The sequence below is a fragment of the Chelon labrosus genome (genome assembly GCF_963514085.1).
Source record: "Chelon labrosus genome assembly, chromosome: 19".
Taxonomy (NCBI): domain Eukaryota; kingdom Metazoa; phylum Chordata; class Actinopteri; order Mugiliformes; family Mugilidae; genus Chelon; species Chelon labrosus.
Genome location: NC_140352.1, coordinates 1,701,891 through 1,720,505, shown reverse-complemented (window position 1 = coordinate 1,720,505; position 18,615 = coordinate 1,701,891). Strand labels below are relative to the sequence as shown.

Sequence of the window (18,615 nt, the reverse complement as noted above, 5' to 3'; positions counted from 1 at the left end):
CCGAGACCGGAAGTGGTGGGTCGGGAGGATTTTCATCCAAAAACACAAACTAAAACAATTATATATATATATATGGATAAAATAAAACTTAAATTAATTTCAACTGACGTTCAAAATAAAAGCTCAATAACTAGATAGAAAAACGTCCTTTATATTTGGAATAAAAACCGTCAAAGACACAAACTAATCTGAAAATAGTTCATTCGTATTTGAATAACAATAATTAAAACACATCTGATTACATTCGTAAAAAAATAACAAGGAAATGTACACTTTAATGTGACAAAGAAAATATGAATTAATTTATTTATTATTGGTGAACTGATACTGATTATATATAACTGGTGATTATAGTACTAACTGTAAGGTGGGTAAGCGAAATAAAAAAATTAAACTTCGACCCGTTTAATGAACCACAGCATTCTCGTGTTTATTTAAACATAATAAATTAACATTTTAGATCAGTTTTTAAATATGATTCGAAGTTTATTCAGAAAATTGTACCCGGAAGTACATGTTTTTCCGGGTTCCTTTAACCTCGGGATAGTTTTTTTTTGGCCATCTGCATTTCATTCTTTTATAACACAGGGGGCGTGTTTGACTTCTGCTCCGGACCGGGACCGTCTAGACCCGGTGTGTGTCCGCCGCTCGGTTCCGTGCTAAAAATGTCCCGGGTGTTGATAGTCGGAGCGGGCCTGACAGGCAGCTTGTGCGCATGTCTGCTGAGGAGAGAAATGCAGAATAAAGTTCAGATAGTGGTGTGGGACAAAGCGCGAGGCGTAGGTGAGTTGCGGTCAGAACTCCATTCACAAATCTTGCAATTTTATGTTACTGAGCTTGTAACACCACACAGACAAACTACACAACTAAAATACAGACACATTTTATATAAGAAGACTCTGTTCTTCAATTCGGCTCGATTGTAATCTTGTTTTATTTTATGTGAGCTGCACACAGAGCTAGAGAATCAGTTAAGTGCATCCGCCCAAACCTCACCAAGAAATCGTCCAGTTTTATATTCTTGAGGTTACACTCAAACATATTCACACATTCAGAGCATGACTCAAACAGAGTTAGAATCAGCTGGATCTCTTCTCATATCCGGCTTCACTCTGGTTTATAAAATAAAAATAAAATAAAATGTTGCATCTGGATTTTTATTGGCAGCAACCAGTCCTGTCAAAGGAAAGGTTTAAGAAAACAATTTTTATTGTCTGAAATAATTGTTTTACTTCTGTGATTAAAAATTGTGATTTTTCAAATGGAGTTTGGTGGAACAGATGTTTGTCACTGTTCATTAACAGAACTTTGTTAATGTCTCAGGCGGCAGGATGTCCACCAGTCGTCCTCCCGACGCCTCGTCTCACACAGCTGATCTGGGAGCTCAGTACATCACAGCCACACCAGCCTACGCTCGGTCCCATCACAGGTACAACTCACCTGGTCTCCACAGGAGTCTGGATCACCTGATGCAAAATGACCAAGAGACAAACACTGATTCTCCGTCTTACCTGTGTGTGTTTGTAGTTTTTACTCAGAGCTTTTGTCTGCCGGCATCCTGCAGCCTCTAGACGGCCTTATCGAAGGTCTGCAGCAGAAAGAGGACAGCAAGAACTACGTGACTCCACTGGGCGTGTCCAGTCTGGTCAAACACTTCCTGTCTGAGTCAGGTAAACGTCTACCTGGAAATCAGACTCCTCTGAAAACAAGATTCAGTCTAATCTAAACTTTGTTGTCTCTGCCAGGAGCTGATTTGCAGCTGGAGCATCACATGACAGGTCTGTACCGTCAAGGTGCATCGTGGGTCGTGGAGAGGAAGGTGGGAGGCAGCGAGACGTTTGACGCCGTCGTCCTGACGATGCCGGTCCCTCAGATCCTCCAGCTACAGGGAGACGTGGCACAGCGTGAGACATTTAGACCCCGTTCAGACCTTTCACTAACATCTGTCCTCGGTGATCAGGTCACAGCTGGACAGGTCAAACAGGTCCAGGTGTGAACACTGATCTGGTCTCTAGTGTCCAGGTTAAACAGGTCCAGGTGTGAACACTGATCTGGTCTCTAGAGTCCAGGTGTGAACACTGATCTGGTCTCTAGTGTCCAGGTGTGAACACTGATCTGGTCTCTAGTGTCCAGGTTAATCAGGTCCAGGTGTGAACACTGATCTGGTCTCTAGAGTCCAGGTTAAACAGGTCCAGGTGTGAACACTGATCTGGTCTCTAGAGTCCAGGTCAAACAGGTCCGGGTGTGAACACTGATCTGGTCTCTAGAGTCCAGGTTAAACAGGTCCAGGTGTGAACACTGATCTGGTGTCAGTCCACATGTGGAGGTGGTCTGGGACACATGTGACCTCCTTCCTTTGGTAGTGTGAACACACAATGAGTCCTGGGTCACATTAAAGACCACCTACTCAACAGGGCTGATCTGAGGAAGAGGAGTTTAACTCATTCATTCAACCACTAGTAGAAATGATCACATGAATAAGACAAACATAAAAACATGAGATATTACAGCTGATTATACACTAAAACACAAATATAAATACTTTATAAAGACTTAATTCCAGTCTGTCTGTGTCGGTCAGTAGCGTTGTTCCACCACACGGGGGCAGCAGCAGCCAGGAGGAGAAAACAGTCTCTTTAAAAACATTAATCACTTTATTTAATCTATAGTAATGTTAATCATTCTGATCTGTTATTATTCATCTTTAACATCTATTCACACATTTAAACACAAGTTTGACCTTCAGAGTAAAAAGACACGGAAACAAAACAGCTGAATGGTTTATTTGGGGGGCTTTTACTTTGACGGGGTGCTGAATGTTTCCTCCTCCAGCTTACTCACGCTGAGGTTAAATCATTTTCCTGCGCTCTGATTGGTCGAAGCTGCAAGATTCTGTGTGTGTGTGTGTCTATGCTTGTGAGGACCGAAGGAGGGAGTGTGTGTGTGTGTGTGTGTGTGTGTGTCTATGCTTGTGAGGACCGAAGCCGCTTTGTCCTCACAAAGATGGAAGGAGGGAGTGTGTGTGTGTGTGTGTGTGTGTGTGTGTGTGTGTGCTGCAGATGACAGTACGTCCACGTGTGTCTCTAGATGATGATGTCACCTTCAGCTCGTCTGATTGGCTGACGAGGGACAGCGCCCATTTCCTGTGTGCTGACACACTCAGGTTATTATTAGGTGTGTGTGTGTGTGTGTGTGTGTGTGTGTGTGTGTGTGTGCATGTGTGTGTGTGTTGGTGGAAAAGCTTATCATCCAGATGTGTCAGAGGTGAAGCTGTAGCCTGTGTCTAATAATACAAAGCCGTGTCTCTGTCCCCCGTCCCTCAGTGCTGTCCCTCCAGCAGAGGCAGCAGCTGGACGCCGTCGTCTACTCGTCTCGTTTTGCCGTCGCTCTCTTCTTCTCTCCAGACGTCGTCTTCAGTTTTTCTTGGGCGGCGAAATACGTCAGCGACAGTCGCTGCATCCGCTACATCGCCGTGGACAACAGGAAAAGACACGCAGGTCTGTCTGTCCTCTGGTCTGTCCTCTGGTCTGTCCTCCAGTCAGGCCTTGTCTCAGTTCACCTGTCTGTCTCTGTCTCTGTTCAGACGCCCCTGGTCTTGGTCCGTCCCTCGTCGTCCACACCAGCGTCCCGTTCGGCCTGGAGCACCTGGAGCGGGACAAGGAGGACGTCCAGCCTCTTGTCCTCCAGGAGCTCCACCGGCTACTTCCTGATCTACCTCAGCCAATCAGCATCAAGTGTCAGAAGTGGAGGTACTCTCAGGTGAGTCCATCTCCACATAAGCTCCTCCCATCCGGGGAGCGTTTGATTTGTGACCCCTCCCGTCCCTCCTGCAGGTGCAGACCTCCGTGCCAGACTGTCCAGGTCACATGACCGTCCTCAAGCAGCCACTGCTTGTCCTCGGCGGAGACGCCTTCAGCCATTCCAACTTTGACGGCTGCGTGGAGTCTGCACTGAGCATGCTCAGTGTGCTGAAGTCCTCGCTGTGAGACGGACTGAGACGGACTGAGACGACGCTAATGAAGAGTCATGTTCACTAACGAAGGTTTTAATTGATTCATTCATTTAAATGTTGTTTTCTTTCTTCTTTGAATAAATTAAAAACTTTTGTGAATCAAACATCAGAAGTTTCTGATTTAATCTGAACCAGTGGAAGACAACTGACAGGACACATGGGGACATCTGTCCACCTGTCTGTCCACCCTTCTATCCTCTGATCTGTCCTCCTGCCTGTCTTGAAATTGTCCACTTGTCTGTCCTCCAATCTATCCATCTGTCCACATATCTGTCCTCTCTTCTGTCCCTAATGTCAACATTTGTGGATTTAATGTGAATCATCTGAAGAAAACTGGTCTGGACTTGAACCTGGTTTCAGACTGTTCCTGGTCGGTTGGTGGACTGTTGGATGATGGATGATGGTTGGATGGTGGATGTGTGGGTGATGGTTGGACGACGGTTGGATGATGGTTGGATGTTGGTTGGATGACGGTTGGATGACGGTTGGATGACGGTTGGATGTTGGTTGGATGTTGGTTGGATGTTGGTTGGATGTCTGATGGTTGGATGTCTGATGGTTGGATGTTGGTTGGATGTGTGGGTGTTGGTTGGATGTTGGTTGGATGACGGTTGGATGTTGGTTGGATGTTGGTTGGATGACGGTTGGATGACGGTTGGATGACGGTTGGATGTTGGTTGGATGTTGGTTGGATGTTGGTTGGATGACGGTTGGATGACGGTTGGATGTTGGTTGGATGTTGGTTGGATGTCTGATGGTTGGATGTCTGATGGTTGGATGTTGGTTGGATGTGTGGGTGTTGGTTGGATGTTGGTTGGATGACGGTTGGATGTTGGTTGGATGTTGGTTGGATGACGGTTGGATGTTGGTTGGATGTTGGTTGGATGTTGGTTGGATGTCTGATGGTTGGATGTTGGTTGGATGTGTGGGTGTTGGTTGGATGTTGGTTGGATGACGGTTGGATGACGGTTGGATGTTGGTTGGATGTTGGATGTCTGACGGTTGGATGATGGTTGGATGATGGTTGGATGTTGGTTGGATGTGTGGGTGATGGTTGGATGACGGTTGGATGTTGGTTGGATGTTGGTTGGATGACGGTTGGATGTTGGTTGGATGTTGGTTGGATGTCTGATGGTTGGATGTTGGTTGGATGTTGGTTGGATGACGGTTGGATGTTGGTTGGATGTTGGTTGGATGACGGTTGGATGTTGGTTGGATGTCTGACGGTTGGATGATGGTTGGATGTTGGTTGGATGTTGGTTGGATGACGGTTGGATGTTGGTTGGATGTTGGTTGGATGTCTGATGGTTGGATGTCTGATGGTTGGATGTTGGTTGGATGTGTGGGTGTTGGTTGGATGTTGGTTGGATGACGGTTGGATGTTGGTTGGATGTTGGTTGGATGACGGTTGGATGACGGTTGGATGTTGGTTGGATGTTGGTTGGATGTCTGATGGTTGGATGTTGGTTGGATGTGTGGGTGTTGGTTGGATGTTGGTTGGATGACGGTTGGATGACGGTTGGATGTTGGTTGGATGTTGGATGTCTGACGGTTGGATGATGGTTGGATGATGGTTGGATGTTGGTTGGATGTGTGGGTGATGGTTGGATGACGGTTGGATGTTGGTTGGATGTTGGTTGGATGACGGTTGGATGTTGGTTGGATGTTGGTTGGATGTCTGATGGTTGGATGTTGGTTGGATGTTGGTTGGATGACGGTTGGATGTTGGTTGGATGTTGGTTGGATGACGGTTGGATGTTGGTTGGATGTCTGACGGTTGGATGATGGTTGGATGTTGGTTGGATGTGTGGGTGATGGTTGGATGACGGTTGGATGATGGTTGGATGTTGGTTGGATGACGGTTGGATGTTGGTTGGATGTTGGTTGGATGTCTGATGGTTGGATGTTGGTTGGATGACGGTTGGATGTTGGTTGGATGTTGGTTGGATGACGGTTGGATGTTGGTTGGATGTCTGATGGTTGGATGTTGGTTGGATGTGTGGGTGATGGTTGGATGTTGGTTGGATGTGCGCGTGCAGTGGGTGGAGTCCTCTGAAGGAGCCTCTGAAGGAGCCTCCGCCTCCAGCCGCTTTGCTCGCCGCTCTGCTCGCCGCTCCCTCTGATCTTTTTATAGCAGCAGATGAGACAGAATTAGTTCTGGTTCGCTGCCCACGAGGCTCACTGAGCGTGTGTGACCTCCTTTCTCCTCCCTGTTCTCCAGCAGTTCGGAGCGCGCTCAGTAGTGCCCCCGCAGTGCATTGTGGGGGAAGCAGTCATCAATTCTGCCAAGTCACTGGTAGATCACACAGCAATGTGAACACAGCAGGGTCCAGCTGATCTTCATCATCCTCATCATCCTCAGTCCAGTCTGACAAACGAGGATCATTACCTGCATACGACACTCACCTGGCCAGTTCATTAGGTACACCAGTGAAGTCATTCTAATCTAAATAAGGTTGAGTTGATGTAGAAACAGAGTCAGACAGATGGAGGATGAAGTTTGAGGTGTCCAATCTGTCCCATCTATGTCCTCCCATGTGTCCATGAATCTGTCCTCTTGTCTGTCCACTTTTTGAACTGAACGTTGACTCAACATCTCAGTTATTGTAAACTGAAGCTGAAACCCAGAACCTTTTCACAGGTGTACCTAATGAACTGGCCAGTGTAGAGACTGCATCACCTTCCCTCTGAATAAACTAAAAAGTCTTAAAGCATGGATGGACTGACTCGTCTACAGCGCCACCATCAGGCCACCATGTGACGCTGTAGTCGTCTCATTTTAAGTGATTAGTTCAAATAATCTCACGACCAACAGGAGCTGTTTATAAATAGTTTATTCACCTTTACAGTGTCTGTATTTCATTATAAAACAAGGAGGGAAAGAGTAAAAGAACTGGGGGGGGGGGGGGGGGGGGGGCGTGTCAGGTGGGGGCTGACATGTTTTCCATGGTGGTGACATTTTCTGTTCATTTGTTCACTGAGTGGAAAACCGAATGAATACCTGATAAAATAAGAACTAGTTTCTGCGTCTAAAACTGAGACTGAAGGAGTCGGGTACAAAAACCACGTCTGGTTCACTGATCAACACCAGGAAGTTAACTCTGCATAAACCCCGCCCACAAGCTGGTATCGTCCAAACATAGCTTAGCAACAGTAGCGCTGATGTTAGCTAGTTTTTAACCAATGTTACCTCCAAGAACAAGGAGCGTAGCTGAGTTCATGCAAAGGTTAGCGTCTGTGTCCTTAGTAGAGACAAAGAGCCAAATGACGTTAGTGTTAGCTTTAAATAGCCATGATAATGGTTTTTTTACTTTTATGCACAGTTTTAAAAACAGCATAAGTTGCTAACGTTTACTTAACTAGCAAACGAGCTAACAGCCGAAATGACAGATGTTTTGAATAAACGCTGTGATCCAGATGTGGTTGATGTACACGACTCTGACAAACGACGACTGAGCAGCAGAAAACTTGTTGTTGTTCAAGTAAAGGTGCGATCACACCACGTCTCCGTCCGACCAATCTGCCTCGCGTTCACTTTGATAAAAAAAACAAACAAAAAACAAAAACGACAGTTTGAAAGAATGAAACACTGATACGTTGGTTATAAAAAAGCTGAAATCCATTATTCTGGTGAAGAAGAACAGTTTTGCCGGACGGAGGAGTGACGTGCTCGCACCTGGAGGCCAAACGAAGAAAGAACAACTCCAAAACCGACAAAACAAAACAGAGCAAATGTTAAAAATTACAAAAATAAAAGATCAGAGTCCGAGCTTCATTTTGGCAGGTTTGGTGATGAAATGTAAACAGAAGAGAGCTGAAGAAGCACTGTTTGGTCGAGGGAAACCAACGATGAAGCTTTTCCGGCTGGAGGAACCACAGGAGTTTGAGTGTATTTCTTCCTCTGGGAGGGAAACGGTTAACGGTTCAAATGTAATTCGTGCGTGGTGCATCCTTTACATCGGATCACTGCAGGAACCCTGAACGTATCAACAGAGCAGAGTCGGCGACACAAACACTGTTTAAGAAAAACGTATGAAATCACGTTGGACGTGCCTCAAGTCAAGAGTCGGTTCTTTCTCACTTCCTGCGTCGACCCTGGTTCTGTCGAAGGATTTTCAGATGGATTTGACACTTGATCAGAGACTTGATGTCAACAACCAACAGCTATGACATGGTCAACAGAAAAAAGAAACTGTCGGGAGACGTGGACAGCACCTACCTGGCCTCAAACCTGAAACCCATAGAGGACACACCAGCATGTCTAGTATAACTGCATTCAACAGGAGATACCACAACTGTCCTGATGCATTTGTTCCGTGGTGACAAGGATAATAAAATAAAATGCCCGTTTTAAAGTAAGTTTGGCTGTAGGTAGTATTTTTAGTTGAACACATTTAGGTGTAAGGCTGGAACATGACTGAACAAACCTGGGCGTCATTTCACGCTTACTATCCGAATCTGAGCCTTACACCGTTTTTTAAAGCATACGTGCAGCAACAGCGTCCAGAAAGACGAACTGTAGCTTGACTTAAAAAACTTCACTCTGTGGGAGTCAGCCTGGTGCAGTTGTGTGGTATGTGCCTCTACATGCTGGTCGTGTCTGCAACGAGTTGGCGTCAGGACGTGAGGCAAGGTCTGACAGCACCTAACAGGACTCGAGACAGGAAGTGCTGCTGTGGGACGCCAGCGGTTGGACTTTGATCGCCACACTGACGACAAGAGCTGGGCGTCCCAGATTAAGGACTGGACGAACACTCGCTGCTGGTAGAGAGCACCACAGATAGATGACAGGGTTGACATCAGCCCTGGCTAGCTTAGCACCTAAAACTCAACACGATGGACCGCAGGCCCGGCAACGGCTGTTCAAACGCACCGGCTTCCTGTTAGCACGAGGCTACTTTAGTTGAGTCTGAGTGCTACTCAAGGTGTGATCACACAGGACGCAGATTTATTGGGCGCAAGCACCTTGTTCAACCTTTTCAGAGAGAGTAACTGTTTCAGGATCTCTTCCTTAATGACTAAAAAGAAGACGGTACAAGAAAAAGGAATTTCCATTCTTAATCTCAGCTAAAAAGCTGAGATTTCATTGGTTGTTTTTCAAACTAAGAAACCACGCATGAATGACGCCAACACCACGTTAAACTAACAACTAATCTGAGACTGAATCCAGGGTAACACTTCCAAGAATCTTTTGAACGAACCCAACATAGTGACGGGACTCTCTGCTAGCTCTGGAAGGAATCAGATCACAGGAGGAAGTATCTGGCAATGGTTTCTGTTCAACTTCAGCATCAGAAGCTTCTGTAGACAGCTTCATGATTGGAGACAAAGGAAACAAAGGGACCCTCCAGACATGGGGATGAGTCCTAGACGAGTCCCAGAGGAACCTCATCACATCCTGGTCTCTCAGGGTCAACCTTAGCTTTTATGACAGGTGGAATACCATGATGATAACTAAACATCCTTGATATTATCACCCCTGACCTTTCAGCATCCTATCACGTGTCGGTGACTCCTTGAGTTTGGACACGTCTTACTATCTAGATGGAATCTCATTTTAGGAATATAAGACAACTTCCCTTTTGCTGTGGAGTTTGTGTTTCAGAGCCTCAAAGTGCCTCCTGTGTGATCAGACCCTTGACGTGGCGACAGGTTTGACAACAGGGACTTTGAGACTCTATCCAGAGTCTTCAAACCACACCCACCACGATCAACAACAACAACAGAGCCAATGATGGGTAGTAGCACCAAATGTTGGGACGGAAATCAGGCATCAGGACTAAAACGTCTACTCACGCACCAGTCTGGTAGATGGTCCTTTAAATGGTCAGTAGAGATGCTCCAATCAACACGACAGATATTCAGAAGATTAGACTAGAACCTTCACAGTCTGGGGCTCAGAGAATTAAAGCCTGACTGGTTTAAACTGCCTCACTCTGATGACTGATGCTCTGCTCCATTAAAAAAAGCTGATTGGAGAATCTCTAACATTTATTTTCTGTGAAGACCAGACGGAATAGCCTCGAACCTGCTGTGATGCTAACGTGATCCTCAAACCATCATCCTTGGTATTAAAGGTACAGTTTGCAAGAATGTCAAGTGCTTAAACATCTCCAAGAAGTAGTTGTGAGTAAAACGATTAATAGTCTATGGACAGAGTAATGATTATAGAGCATCGCCCTCTTTGAAATGTCAGAAACCAAAGACCCACAGAGGCCGATCCTCGACACTCCAAGGACCAGATGTGGTCACCAAATCCGCTGGAGTCAAACAAACGTCCGGGAGCTTGGAACGACATTTCTCAACCTTATTCTTTTGGACTTCTCCTGACCCAGATGTCAACCAAATCCAGATTTCCATTTGCAAGAGGCTCTAAATGGATCTTGAGCTTTTATTTTTTACCAAATATCCATAAAACCGTTGGGTACTGACTTCAAGGTTGGGAAACTCCAAGCTCATCCCTCACAAAGGCAGCTTTATAAAAGGACTATATCTTTCAACTAGACATTAACCAGCACAACATGAGCCAAATGGGTTCTTGGATGGACTGCCCAGGAGTATTTACAAGGCCAACGAGATTCAGTGAAGTGTCCTTTATAAAGTGCACAACCACCCGCCTGCCCAGCATCCCAGGCATAGCAAAACCAAACGCTCTGGAGTCAACGATTTCTGCTTCAGTCTGTGTCGAGGGTGTTAGCCTACATAGGTGTATAGCTTAAAAGCAGATCTGGCAGAAGGAATGGTTATACTGTGTGTAGCTTGTTTGTTGTTTAGCTTAATGATGGATATAAGTCCAGAGTACAACAAAAAATATGTTTCCTGTAACTGTAGAAGCTGATTGAAGGGCTGAAGAGAATCCTTCTGTGCAAAACCGAGGACAAAGAGAGAGACGGACAGAAAAGCAGTAATAACATTTGTTCACAGGAAGCTTTGTACGGTATGTTTTCAGCAGTAGATGATTGACAGAAATTTGCAGTAGATTGTGAAAGTTTCTCATCGCCGTTATCGCATTCATTCAACAGGTTGATCGTTCTCTTTGTATGCTGCTTTTCAGTCCCAAACCAAAAGTAGTCCATCTAGGACGGGTCCACACCGGGTCTAGAGGTGGTAAAAAAATTTAGATAGTTTCAGAGGTCCAAGGGTTCTTTGGTGAGGAGCGATCCAAACGTAAGAATCTAAAAACTTTTCCAAAATTTTCCAGGGATATATGGGAGGTTTTATCCAAAGACATAAAGCTAAAGCAACTGACTCATCAACCAAGTAGCTTCTCCAGCTCTAAATGTCTGGTGGAGAGTTTAGGTTTTTATCAGGAACAGTTGTGGGTGGAGTCCACCTGAAACCCACAGGACTAGTGTCTGCTAACGACCAACTTAATGGAGGTATTTGTTTTTATCCTGTTTTCACCCAATGAGTGGTACTCCAAGGATCCATCAGTGGTTAATTAATGGACCCGTTCATCTATCTGGTCATTAACAGTCCTAGTTATGCGAGTTTCAATAGCCACAGGTGTTCAGAACTAGAGAAGCAGCAGCTACCTGGATCAAACGACTTCAAGAAACCCAACAAGTCCAGTTGTCTTTGTTTTCGCTTTGTTTTCTGGACCTGGCTGGACAAGAACCTTCACAGACATAAGAGAGCGTTAAGTTCATGATTAATTCAGTAAATGTTTGTGTCTTAACTCTGATCCTGGAAAGAAGTCAAACTCAAAAGATCAACAAATCAACAATTAAGCCGAAATTCAAATTAATCAGAACTGGCTTTCAAAAAATCCACCGGATATTAAGTCTGATAGATTTAAAATGAGTCGTTCTTATATGAATAATTATGTGGATTTGGGCTGAAAATGTTGGACTTCAGCACACAAAGAGAAGAGTCAACGATACAGATTCACAAAACTGAAGAGGGCAGAGGTGAAAATCAAGATTGGTCTGCATAAAGTTTCCTAAAACCGGTCAGGAAAGAAGGAAGGAAATGTGGGGGATCGAGAGGATTTCTCCAACAAACATCTTGGTGTAGTCACTAAAGAAGTCTACTTGTCTTTCAGTTTGTTTATATTCAAGTTTTACTCCTTTAAACTTTTAAACCTCCTGCCTCTCCATTCATCTGTCTTATTGTCCGTTCGCCATTCATTTCCCTGGCCCCACCCCCCCATTTATCCCCGCCCTCCCTTACCTCCAAACCGCCACGTCATGTGATTGTCCAGCTGTGCACTGAGAAGAAGACTGGGGGGGTGGTGGGAGTGGGGAGGGGGGGCTTTTATTTCTGATCCGAGCTCTTTGAATCCAGAGTCCCACGGATCAGTTCTGGTCCATCGGTTATATTCCCCCGTTAGATAACCACCGCACAAGTCTTGGTTTGGGGGTCATGAGTGTGTTTACATACTATGTATATATAGTATAGCCGTGTGTGTGTTTGTTTGTGTGTCAGACTTTTGTGATCTGATTGTGGTCCTCTTCGAAGGGCTCGTTCTCAGGGTCCGAGTCCGTCGTGTCGGAGTAGCGGTAGTGATCCGGTTCGTTGTCGCTGACGTCCGGCGTGACAGAGGCCGATGTGCTGCTCGCGTCGCAGTTCGCTCCTTCCTCCACCGTCTTAGTGAAATACAGTTTCACCTGAAACGACAGGAAACAATGAGCCCAGTGAGACGGTGAGAATGAAAAGCTGCTGAAAGCAAAGTCAGACTTCCTGCGAACCAAGGATTCAAAGAAACCTCTTCTGGTTAATACTGCTCCAGGAAGTTTCTCTGAGCTGATCAGCCAATCACAGTGTTATCTCTGACCGACTCATTCACACGTTGAGTGAAATAACATGGTGCTTTATTCTGTTAAAATTAAGCTGAAACTAGGAGACAGGTTTTACCTTGAAGTTTGGGGAGAAGTTCTTGTTGGCCTTGTCTTTGTTGGCCTTGTCCAGGTCGTTCTTGGTCAGGGTGAGAATCAGGTAGTCTCTGTCGTTGGTTTCGCCTCCCATCATCGCCGTCGTCGTCGTCATCATCCCAAGGTTCGGCTGCGTTCTGTCGGACGGTTCCCGAAGCGTCCCGGCGCTGCCGTTCTCCATCCTGTCGGGGGTCTCCTCCGGTCCAGGTATGAAATAGGTGTTGACCCAAAAGTGGAACATCTTTTCCTAGAGGACAAAAGAGTTTGAGGACACTGGTTCAGGACTTAGATAGATAGATAGATAGATAATCCTTTAATTTATCCCACATTCGGGAAGAGGGAAGTCTCTTTTATTTAAGTTTTTTTCTGTAGAGCTGTTGTGAATCTAATCCACTGGTCTAAGAGCGTAAACATCACTGTTGTGGAAAGACTCAGACTTATGTCATCGTCTAAACTTAAGCTCAAAACAGGTTTGAAGTTAGTTTGAAGAAACCAAGTCTCCAGGTAATTATACATCAGATAACAAAACATTTTGGAATCAAAGACAAAGAAGAGGAACCACAAGAAGAAGAAGAAGAAGAAGAAGAAGTGGACCAGTACCAGCTACCCTCTCCACACTACATTAACTTTGACAGAAACATTTATTGGACTGAATCCAGTCCACTCTAGGAGAAGACAAGGAAGACAAGGACAGACTTTAGGAAGCTACAGGAGACCAACTCTAGGAGAAGACAAGGAAGACAAGGACAGACTTTATGGAGCTACAGGAGACCAACTCTAGGAGAAGACAAGGAAGACAAGGACAGACTTTAGGAAGCTACAGGAGACCAACACTAGGAGAAGACAAGGAAGACAAGGACAGACTTTAGGAAGACACAGGAGACCAACTCTAGGAGAAGACAAGGAAGACAAGGACAGACTTTAGGAAGCTACAGGAGACCAACTCTAGGAGAAGACAAGGAAGACAAGGACAGACTTTAGGAAGACACAGGAGACCAACTCTAGGAGAAGACAAGGAAGACAAGGACAGACTTTAGGAAGACACAGGAGACCAACTCTAGGAGAAGACAAGGAAGACAAGGACAGACTTTAGGAAGCTACAGGAGACCAACTCTAGGAGAAGACAAGGAAGACAAGGACAGACTTTAGGAAGCTACAGGAGACCAACTCTAGGAGAAGACAAGGAAGACAAGGACAGACTTTAGGAAGCTACAGGAGACCAACTCTAGGAGAAGACAAGGAAGACAAGGAGAGACTTTAGGAAGCTACAGGAGACCAACTCTAGGAGAAGACAAGGAAGACAAGGACAGACTTTAGGAAGACACAGGAGACCAACTCTAGGAGAAGACAAGGAAGACAAGGACAGACTTTAGGAAGACACAGGAGACCAACTCTAGGAGAAGACAACACATTGTCCAACTCCATGACACAAAGCCGAGATGAGTCGAGGGTCCCTGAGACCATAAAGACGACGTACCAAAGCAGAAGCGACGGCGGCTGCCCAGATAAACCTTCACAATCAACAACGTTTCGCCTCCTCACCTTTTTCATCATCTTGTTTTGCTTGTGGAAGAACTCCACCTTGATGTCTCCACAGACAGGAAGCGGCTGTGGGAACTCGAACAGCATCAGTTTGTCTTCCCGCCGAGTGTTGCCGGGGTTCGAGGTGTGGATCTTCACCTTCAGCTGATACACGACAAACTGAGGGTCTGCACGGGAAGACGCAAGAGCTTTTACTTTGAGTTTCGGGATCAAGAGTTCATCGGTTTGAACGACGGACTCAGACTTACTGCAGGTGCCTGCGGTGAACATGGGTATGGTTTCAAACAGCATCTTGTGGAAGAGCAGGGCGACGGGTTTGTACTGCAGCTTGTTCCTCAGCAGGAAGTTGTAGTAGATGACGTAACGCCGCTGACTGGGGATGGTCACGCCCTAGAAGAAACACACCAGAACAAATTATAGCCTTAGAAGAACCAGAGGATGAAGAAGAAGAAGAGGAAATAGAAGCACAAGAAGAACAACAATAAGAAAGGAAGGAGAGAAGCCAGGAGAAGAGGAACTAGAAAAAGGAGAAGAAACAGAAGAAGAAGAACAGAAACCAGAAAAAGAAGAATCAGAAGGTGAAGAAGAACCAGAAGAAGGAGAGAGAGAACTAGAAAAAGAAAAAGAGGAGAATCCGTGGTGATGTGTATTTGCCTCCAGCTAACCACCGTGACGTAGGGTCGATTAGCGGCGTTTCGTGTTAAACGGCGGCGGTTACCTTCTTGTCACGGGTGCGGACCTCGCCGTAGAAGTCCAGCGCCTCCTGAGCTTCCCGGAACTTGCCCCGGTGCAGCAGGTAGGCGCAGATCATGACGCCGGTTCGGCCCTTCCCCGCCTTGCAGTGGATGGCCGCCACGTGCTGCTCGTCCTCACTCAGCCACTGGTCCAGGTCCTCGCAGAACGGCTTTATCAGCTCCAGCTGGGGCGGGTTGTGGTCCTCGAACGGATACTGAGCCACTGAGAAAGAGACGCAGGGAGACGCTCGGTTACCTCTCAACAAACACGACCGGCGTCTGAACGACAGAACGATGGACGCCATGACGGCTCAAGCCCAAAGCATGTGGAGCTCCCCCTGGTGCCTGACTGCAGTACAGGCACTAAGCCCCGCCGCCTACATGTTGGAGGGGCTGTATGTTCAGGAGCCCATTCTGAGAAGTTTCACTTTAGTTATCTGACTCTACAGAAACAGGATGTGACATCATAATGATTGACAGTTGCCATGAACAACACTGTACGGACCGTTTGAGCTTTTCATCCGTTAATCTCACCTTGACAGTTGAACTTTGCGGCGTCGTAATGTCGTTCTGCACATCTGTGGACAGAGACGGCGATAAATCAGTCAACGCGACCTGAACCCAGACGATTTAAATCCTCCTGCTCATCCATACAAACGTATGAAGTTAAACAGGAAGCAGCCAGTACTTACAGGTTGTAGATCTTGTAGTGATTCTTGTGCTTTGAATCTAAAAATCTGATCGAAAAGCAGAAACAAACACGATTAAAGAGGCTCATCGTGCTCATACATGGAACCATTGTTGTATTCTGGTGGACCAACAAACATCTACAGAACATTGTCGTCACACTGAACGTTAACGAAGCAGCTACTGTCTCTTTGGGTCCTGATTGGTCAGGTGCTTCATTATTCTCCTTTAATTACGATCTATGTTTCTAGAACTCACCTGCTTAATTTATATCAAGGCTAAAAGTAATTAATTAATGATTAAAGGGGGAGGGGGTGGCTGCTTTGACTGACAGGTGGGGCAAGGTTTTAATTAGCTAGGAGTTAGCCAAGATGGAGACGGCCAGAGACGCCACACTGAGCTTCAAATCTGTCTTTTATAGACACAATTTTAGCTGCTTCACAGAAAACTACAATAAATTAGAGACATTATTCAGTTATTCAGCTTTAAATGAAGCACGGACGAGTTAAAGAAGAATCAGACAGTTCTCACCGGACAACGTCGTCAATGTTGTTTCTATAGACTCCCTCCAGGCGCTCAGCAGGGAAACCCATCGCTATGATATTCGGATAAATGTCTGAGGGCTACGATCAGGACCAAAACATCTGGAAACAGGATTTTACCTTCAGTCTGTTCAGAAACCTGACAGTGACCTCTGGTGGCCAGGTGAGCACAGCGCGTCACTTCTGATTCTAAGATTAGTTTCCTTATCGAAGACAAACGTCCTCCAGATCTCTGCAGAGTCGCTTTATATTAACAACTAGAGAGCATCCAGTCACTGAAATAAAGACCAGAGCAACATAAATCAGGTCACAGCTGCAGAAATTAACTGACAGCGTTTCACAAACTTTGTTAAATAACTGTCAAAATAGCTGCAGATGATTTTTCTGTCGTTTCGAAACACAAAGATAACGAAGCAACATCTTGAGACGGGGCCGTTTAATCCTAAACTTCACGAATCTTTAAGTTATTTTACAAAGGTAGATCCGAACCAAAGACAGAACCGACCACCAGAGCTCTGGACTATCGACAGGAAGTTGCACTATGTTGAGTTTTAATCTAATGTTTTAGATTCTCGTGTCTCTAAAATCAAAGGATGTGTAAATTACTCTCAGTGAAACCCCATCACAACTTCAGGAACAAAAAGGTTTCCCACGTTGCAGCAATATATCATGAATTCTGTAAAAACAATATGAAGTTATATGAAATCAACCTCCAGGAATTTTTAAATATACATTTTTCAAAATTCAGGTTTGAACTTTGGATGTGTATCTGATTTTAAAACCAGATAAAATCACTCTGCTTTGTTTTTAAATGCAGCTAAATGAATATATCTGTGAGAGCTCAACCTGCAGCCTAACACACTCTAAACATACCACAGAGCAGGGAGATAGATTTACCTGCTGCTGGATAAGAAGCATCATCAGTAAACTGAAGACAAACGTGTGCTAACTTCAACCAGAGCCTTCCAAATCTCTCTGAACACAGCGGACCAGACTCCGTTGAGAAAACTGCAAATTTAAGGCCAACTCTCTGCCATGTCAACACACATGCAGCCAGCTGTTATATGAGGACACTAGTGCGATAACGACTGATTATCAACAACCTGCGCCCACACGAGGAGCAGTTTCATCCGTTACACAGGTTAGATTCGACGTGAGCAGTCCACCTGAAGGCACGTACAGCATCGTTAAATTGACAGATTTTTGAATGGAGTTTTGCACAGCGCCCCGCGCGAGCCCAGTAAAGGATACAGGTCAGGTCCAGGTCGAAGCCGTCCTCCTGGTATCGCCTTTTATTCCTGCTGACTATCCCCTTGACTAAGGCAGCCATTGTTCGTGTCCCCGTCCTCCGGTGAGGTCTGTTAACGGGTAAGAAAGCACCTAAAGGCCGCCGGTGCTCCTCCGTAGCCTCCACTGTCTGGTTGAGGAGGATGGAAGCTAACTGGAGCAGCTAGCCCGGAGCTAGCTAGCCAACAGCCCCTCGATCTCCAGAGGGTCCCGGCTAAAAAAAGAATTAATGCAGAAAAAAACTGTCCTGATGAGTCACGAGAGCAAAAACAAAATCAATCCTAACTGGGACGGGTGGCTCCAGTTGTCCGTCCTACTCGGTTGAGTCCCTGCGGGCTCCGGTGTGGCTAGATGCTAGCCGGCCTGCTAGTTGACAGGCAGCCCGGCCGTCGGTGCCGTTTTCTGGGTCAGAACAAGGGGGCCTCGGGGCCTCCTCCCTGCTCCCGCTGCGGGCCCGGGTTTCCAGGTCCCACGCTCGGAGACAAAAACCATCCGCAGGTCGATTCTCGGTGCAGAGCCAGCCCCCAAGTCGTCGGACGGATCCAGTCGGACTGTTCCCGGCCTCGGAGTGCAGCAGAGACGCCGTGATTGGACGCAGATAAGCGGAGAGAAAATCTCTCCGAGTGTCTTTGAGCGGAGCGAAGACCAGACGAGCCCGACGCATGCGTCAAGACGGCGGTACGAACGGCGCACATCCGGCCGCCTTCAAAATAAAGGACTGACCCAAAACGCCACAGCGAAACCATTTTAATTTTAAATGTCTTGAAGTCTTTCAGTTTGTGACAAGAATGAGAGACAATAAGAGAAAAAGAACATAATAAAATAACTAAGAATTTTAATATATATACATATATAATAAAGTGGTTTAAGCCACTTCCATGAATTCAAGGTAGTTTTTGCTTATCTTTGTTAGATGTATTATTTATCCACTTGTTGAA

General features: G+C 45.8%; 2 protein-coding genes across 3 annotated transcripts; one reads left to right on the top strand and one right to left on the bottom strand.

Annotated features, from left to right (window-relative positions):
• The first annotated feature begins 425 nt into the window (after nt 1-425).
• Nucleotides 426-4,509, top strand: rnls (renalase, FAD-dependent amine oxidase). Its single transcript, XM_084568168.1, has 7 exons — nt 426-783; nt 1,324-1,429; nt 1,528-1,670; nt 1,746-1,904; nt 3,324-3,497; nt 3,584-3,759; nt 3,834-4,509. The coding sequence occupies exons 1-7, from the start codon at nt 666-668 to the stop codon at nt 3,984-3,986; spliced, it is 1,029 nt and encodes a 342-aa protein (XP_084424294.1). The 5' UTR covers nt 426-665; the 3' UTR covers nt 3,987-4,509.
• Nucleotides 4,510-6,930: 2,421 nt separating this feature from the next.
• ptenb (phosphatase and tensin homolog B) lies at nt 6,931-18,315 on the bottom strand. 2 transcript variants are annotated; one of them, XM_084568284.1, is made up of 9 exons: nt 17,642-18,315; nt 16,380-16,464; nt 15,854-15,898; nt 15,696-15,739; nt 15,146-15,384; nt 14,676-14,817; nt 14,428-14,594; nt 12,869-13,132; nt 6,931-12,621 (listed from the first exon to the last, which is right to left on the bottom strand). In XM_084568284.1, exons 1-9 carry the CDS (start codon nt 17,718-17,720, stop codon nt 12,436-12,438), a joined length of 1,251 nt encoding a protein of 416 aa, XP_084424410.1. In that variant the 5' UTR covers nt 17,721-18,315; the 3' UTR covers nt 6,931-12,435. The 2 variants fall into 2 exon arrangements, with proteins under 2 accessions (XP_084424410.1, XP_084424409.1); XM_084568283.1 differs by having other exon boundaries at nt 14,428-14,817.
• Between the last annotated feature and the right edge of the window lie 300 nt (nt 18,316-18,615).